Here is a 6,069-nt window from a genome sequence, read left to right as displayed (position 1 = left end):
CCGTGATAATAATGAGACTATTGATCACTTGTTTCTATCTTGTCCATTTGCAAAATTAATCTGGAGAATGGTATATTTTGCTTATAACATTCCTCCCCCTGCTAATGTCACGAATATGTTTGGCAATTGGTTGAATGGAGTGGAAAAGAATGATAAGGAGCGTATTCGTATTGGAATCTCAGCGATTTGTTGGTCTATATGGACAAGTAGAAATGCTATTGTGTTTAATAAACAAAAGGAAACCAATTTTTTGCAGGTTATTATTCGTGCGGCGCATTGGATCCAACTTTGGATGCAACCGAATCTTGACGGTCGCACTCCCTAGCAAGATAAGTCAATGTAGTAGTAGCCCCTGTAGATCACTATCTGCATATCCGGTATTGGAATCGGTAAAGCTTCCTTCGTTGAAAGACGGGGTGGGAAGGGATGTGATCTCATTTATTTGATTGGAGTTGTGGGTATATCCAAGTCAAGTGCTTTTTGTTGACTACTTTCCTCAAATAACTAGTCGCTAATTCTAATGGAAAAAGAAGTGCTTCGAATCATTGCTATTTGACTCGGACCTGTTCTGAAAAAGTCGAGGTATTTCGAATTGTTTGTTGACACGGACAAAGTAAGGGAAAACCTCTGAAAGAATTTCCATATTGACCTTGGACATATAAGAGTTCCGAATCGAATCTCTTTAGAAAGAGGATCTTTTGTCTCATGGTAGCCTGCTCCAGTCCCCTTACGAAACTTTCGTTATTGGGTTAGCCATACACTTCACATGTTTCTAGCGATTCACATGGCATCATCAAATGATACAAGTCTTGGATAAGAATCTACAACGCACTAGAACGCCCTTGTTGACGATTCTTTATGATGGCGGCACATTAGAAGGATTGAAGATTGAAGATGGATAGATTTTGCTTGCTGTTCATCGTTGTGTGGCTGTTTATTGTTGCAGCATTAGCTTCCATATGATTGTAATAAGTACACTATTTTGAACTACGTTTTTTTAATAAAAGACATGGCTGTGTGTATCTATTGATGCAGAGGCCGGAACGATGCTCCCATATCGAAAAAAAAAGTAAAGATGAGGTGGAGAAGCTTCAGCGCGTGGAGCAATGGTGAGTGCCTATGAAAATAGGCTAGGCAGAACCAGTGGTGGGCGTTTCGAGGCTCAGAAACCTGATGAGCAGCAGTAAAAATTAATGAGAAGCAGGTCTACCTTACCGCACGACTGAATTTTTAGGTCCACACTGCCCACCTACCTGCTGCAGTATGCACTGTTCGAATGTATGCTGCTGGAGTATACTGTATTCCAGCATTCCGTATTCAGTGGAAACTGGTGCTGGCACAGATATCAACACGAAAATTAACCAATCACAGAGCTACATATGGCGGGAGCACTGAAGCCCATGTGCACGAAATCTTCATCAACGGTATAACACGAATGTCATACTGAAGTTGAAACATCATGCAGCATAGCTGAAGTCCCAGGGTCAGCAAAACTAAGTTAAGATGTGAACATATGTTTTACAGACCAACATTTGTATGATGTAACCAAACTCCCTTACCCCACCAATGGTTAATAGTAGACCCAAGTCTGTCTCACATTTTTCTTTAACTCATGTTGCAGGTACAATATCAACAATTCTAACACTACAAAAAAGTGATGTACAAGACAATGTAAACTTTTAGCATTTTATTTATCTCGATCTCAACCTCGATCTCCATCTTCTGCTGTCGTGAGGCCTCAAGAGTTGTACAGGAGCAGCTGGGATCCGGAGCCACCACTCTCTCAACCTCCTCACCAGCTTCTCACTGCTCTTCTTTCTCATAGGCATATGCCTCGTGTAAGTCTCCAGCAGAATGAGCACGAGTATGCTTCTAAACGGCAGAAACGCAAATGCTGCAGCCGTGGCGAGCATCGCCACGGCAACTTTGTTGGTGCTCTGGAACCATTTGGCTCTTGTCAGATTCAGAGAGCTCACCAAAAATGCAACACATGATGGATTGAATGTAGTTTGTACTTGGGTGTGAACAGGTAACCTGAGGGAATGCCGCTAGCATGAGGGACCGGAGCTTGAGGAGAAATATATTCCCAGCTTGCACGTGTGCCTCGAGCTGAGAGATGGCTTCCTGCAGAGCAAGGAGTTGTTCGACGGTTCGTCGTCGAGGTGGAGTTGTGACTTCAAATGCTTCGATCAGCTGCATGTCCCCGTGGTACTTGTTCCATAGCATGAACACCGTCGAGCCGAGCAAAAATCCAGGGAGAATGTACCATATAAAGCCTCTACATATTGCATATAAATAGAAGTATCACGACAGCTATCTTAAAGGAATATTACAAAAATGTTCAGATTGAACATTATTTGTGGTCATAGACAATGAATATTACTTGTAAGCTATGTAGAGGAAGCAGAGCAAGAAGACGTATGACTTAAGTGGATCTTCCCACTCGGCCAAAAAGAGAAGCCTTTTGCCTATTTCAATCAAAGGAAACAACAGTTCCTGCATGTCAAGAGGGAATCAACAATCATTACTGATCTTACATGAAGCCTGTGTTATGACCACTCTCTATGACTCAAACTGAAAGAATGCCGGGTTACAAATGGAATTTCAGTGTTCCTTCTTGTCTACACAGACTATTTTCCAGACGTTCAGTATCGATTTCAAGTATTTGCATGATTATGAAATAGTTGCAAATGAATTGTTTTTATCATTACCTTCAGGACAGCAACATTCGTGTCTATGTCCTCCACCTTGACCTGATCGAGCGTAGCGCGTGCTGCCTCCACTCTACCAGAATACCCAACAGATCGCTCCAGTGCCATTTGGACCGAGCTAGTTCCTCCAATCTGTACATCTCCGGCAGCAAAATCCCTTTCCTCAGGATTGTCCTCCTCCTTCAGAGTCAGCAAGCCCATCCTCACCAGTGTATGCGCCGACAGCGGGAACGGATCAACGAGCGTCAGATCATCGGAACTGCTCTGTGCTGCCAAGTCATCACTCCCTCTGAACCTTGAGCAATGCTGCTTCAGCTGGCCGTACAGCGCCTCCAGTATCTTGTCCCCCTTGGGCAGCTTCTCTGCCAGGTTGAAGGCCAGGGTGGTCTTGAAATACGCCGGCAGTATGTGGAACCCCTCTTTCACGGTGCGGTACCGGAGGATCCCCAAGGTCGCGACGGAGAGCGCTTCCGCCTTCTGGAAGTTGGCGAGCTTGTACCTCCTGATGAACTTGTGCGCGTGCAGCACCTCCTTGATGACCGCGAACCAGTAGTCCCGGCGGCTGTGGCCTTTGAATTGGGGGAACTCAAAGAACACCGGCTCGCTTCTGTCGATCAGCAGCGAAAGTAAGTGTGTTAGCAAGCACATCTTCTTGAATGAACTGAGAAATGCAGTCATTGTAAGATCATCAGGGACTCACTCACATGGAGCTAGATTTGTACATAACAGCCTTATCGAAGAGGTGAGCGCCCCACGGGCCGGTGGACTCGCGCTTCACGCACTGCTTGAGGTCCTTGGCCAGATCGTACACGACGGCGTCCCCATAGGAGAAATCGACGCCGATGGCCTCGAAGTAGAGGGCGTGGTTCGTCAGCGTGAGCCTCCCTGCGAGGTTGTGCACGGATCACCCTTAAGAACCACATGAAGAAGCACGGATCAGCAGCGCCGAAGCACAAATTTACCATAGGAAAGATGCTTAACCAGGCCAGGTGGACGTCCCGATGTGCTGGAGAACCGGCTGCGTGGTGGCGGCGCCGAAGATGTCGAGGACCACCTCACCGTCCAAGAGGTCGAGATCGGGCGCCTTGTGCCCGCCTGACACGAGTCTCGCGGAGCTCAGCACCCTGGCGGGAACGAAGGAGTTGTCACATTGAGGTGATCACGCACAAAAATGTTGTACGTGGTGGAAGTGACAGAATTTTGTTCAGAAATGAAACTGAATGTTGTTCAGATAACATGATGGCATACTTGTCTAGGCTATTGAGGTACTTGTGGTAGATGAGGAAGTGGAGCCGGCCGCCGGTGGAGTTGGTGAGCGCGTCGAAGAGGTTGCGGACGGTGATCGGGTGCGCCATGGCGGGGCACGCCGGGGCGATCTTGGCGAACGCCTCCGGCCCGACCGTCCTCCTCCCGTCAACCTACACATTCGTTCCATTATCCATCCACAAATCAGTCACAGCTCACAATTCCTTTGCCAAGGTCAAGAAGAAATTGCGGTTCAAACGACCTGAATTGCCATCTGCGTGGGGCTAGAGTAGAATATGGATCCACCGTCGTCGTCGTCCGTGCCGTCCCCGCTGAATGCCGCTTTCTGCAATGACAGAACCGTCGATTTTGGTGAGTGACTGAACCTGAATTGCGTGGTGCCATCGATCAGTGTCGCGGACCTGTAACTCTGCTTCCGTCTCCTGGTCGGGCGCCTCCCAGGCGAGCATCATGTCGTAGGTGAGGGAGTGGAAGTCCCGGTCGCCGAGGTGGTCGTGGCGGCGCCTGGTCTCGGCGCGCAGGGCGACGTAGGAGCAGTACTCCACCAGGCTCCTCGCGTAGGCGAGCGGCGGCGTAGGCGGGGTCGGCTGCTCCGGCTCGAACCGCCGCACCAGCTGCTCCACCGGCACGCCCGCGATCCTACGGCACAAACGTTCGACCCGTCAGTCCCAAGAATCCAGGGGAAAGAAAGAATCAGATATACGGACCGCGCGCATCGGTCGACGACGGAGGCGGCGGTGGGCGAGAGGGGAGCGATGCCGCAGTGCTGCTGCGACGACGACGACGCCGCCGCTGCGTCGTCCATGGCCGCCGCCGCCGCCGGTGCCGCGCTTTCGTCCATGGCCGCCGACGGTGCCGCGCTGTCTTTCCTGCTGCCGCCGACGCGCCGGCCGGAGAAGAGGCCGTCAAAGAGACCCATCGCCGTGCGTGGCGGCCGGCCGCATTGCCGTTATCTCCGTCCCACGGTACGTGTCCTTCCCTACCAAGGCGGCAAAGAAGATCGCGCGTGTCGTGCCGTGCTCTGGACGGGTTGCCCTTCTCGGCGAGGGTGGTTGCTTGGTTGGTTAGGAGGCGCGCGCGCGCGGCGAGCCCCTCTTTTTTGCTCTGCTCCGGGACCGCGGAAGTCGGGTGTCCGGTGACTGAGCCACCGCGCGCACGGATCGCGGGCACGCATGCTTGGGGCGGTGTTGCGGTTGCTTCAAAAAAAAGCAGAGGAGATTGATACTCCAACATCTGCAGATCTCATTTCTCCATCCAACATCGTCGTCCTCGTCCCCCTGCCGCCACGCATCTACCATCCGCTGCTGTTGTTCGGTTTTGCTGCCACGCAATGCGCACGCGTCACTGTTTTCCTGCATTTCCTATCTTTGAATTAACGTCACTCCGTCGCTTCTCGCGGAAAATATGTCACGGAACCGCGCGCGGTGGAGTCTCACTGTGAAGCCAAATAAATACAACTCCGTAATTCATCCCTTCACTTCGTTTCGCAAAAACAAAAAAAAATCATCACTTCATCTACCGGAAAACACGCAGGTAAAATCACTTCAAACTACGGGGCAGCCTTCTTTTTCATCAACGATACAAAATCATGTGCCACAGCCTCTCTTTTGCTTTTTCAAAGCCAATTCACTCCGTCTCTCTTCCTCCGTTCTATCTCGAGCGGCGTCCCTCAAACGAACCGAGTAAAGTTGGCGACGTCTCTACCCAACCGCTTAATCCAACTAAAATCTCAAATCCAACATAAATTTAAAATTTTATTTAAATTTCTTTATATGTTAGTACAAACTTTGATTAAGATTTAATTTAAACTAAAACCGAGACTAGACTAGACTAGACTACTCGTCGTAGGACATGAGGCGAGCAGCGGCGTCTAGTCCGGGTCCGCCGGCTCAAGGCATGGAGCGAGGAAGAAAGAGCGGGAAGGAGTGGACGACGCCACATGGGGAAGGCGTAGCGGCAACGAGACGTCTCATCTGCCTTCGACTAGGGTACCGTCACCGCTATTAATAAAAGCCGACATCTTCGATCTATGATAGGCATGGCCTACCACCTGCCACATCTCTAACTACCAAGGCCTCTATGGGTTGAGGGC

The 6,069-nt window shown here is 50.0% G+C and overlaps 1 protein-coding gene across 1 annotated transcript; it reads right to left on the bottom strand.

Moving 5' to 3' along the window:
- Window positions 1-1,484: 1,484 nt before the first annotated feature.
- On the bottom strand, window positions 1,485-5,020 carry LOC127337143 (uncharacterized). The gene is made up of 10 exons (XM_051364029.2): window positions 4,685-5,020; window positions 4,379-4,616; window positions 4,219-4,302; window positions 3,960-4,129; window positions 3,693-3,835; window positions 3,416-3,596; window positions 2,712-3,318; window positions 2,384-2,496; window positions 2,035-2,278; window positions 1,485-1,937 (listed from the first exon to the last, which is right to left on the bottom strand). The coding sequence occupies exons 1-10, from the start codon at window positions 4,894-4,896 to the stop codon at window positions 1,692-1,694; spliced, it is 2,238 nt and encodes a 745-aa protein (XP_051219989.1). The 5' UTR covers window positions 4,897-5,020; the 3' UTR covers window positions 1,485-1,691.
- Window positions 5,021-6,069: the final 1,049 nt, after the last annotated feature.

Source organism: Lolium perenne, chromosome 2 (genome assembly GCF_019359855.2).
Source record: "Lolium perenne isolate Kyuss_39 chromosome 2, Kyuss_2.0, whole genome shotgun sequence".
NCBI classification, from domain to species: Eukaryota; Viridiplantae; Streptophyta; class Magnoliopsida; order Poales; family Poaceae; genus Lolium; species Lolium perenne.
Note: the sequence above shows the minus strand (reverse complement) of the source record. Positions and strands in the feature narration are given on the sequence as shown.

What these genes read in the sequence shown, in the direction of transcription:
- LOC127337143 (XM_051364029.2), bottom strand. Translation starts at nt 4,896, where the DNA reads ATGGGTCTCTTTGACGGCCTCTTCTCCGGCCGGCGCGTCGGCGGCAGC. An exon ending in CGAATGTTGCTGTCCTGAAG is followed by an intron (nt 2,497 to 2,711) that starts GTAATGATAAAA and finishes CTTGACATGCAG; the next exon opens with GAACTGTTGTTTCCTTTGAT. An exon ending in TGCTAGCGGCATTCCCTCAG is followed by an intron (nt 1,938 to 2,034) that starts GTTACCTGTTCA and finishes AAATGGTTCCAG; the next exon opens with AGCACCAACAAAGTTGCCGT.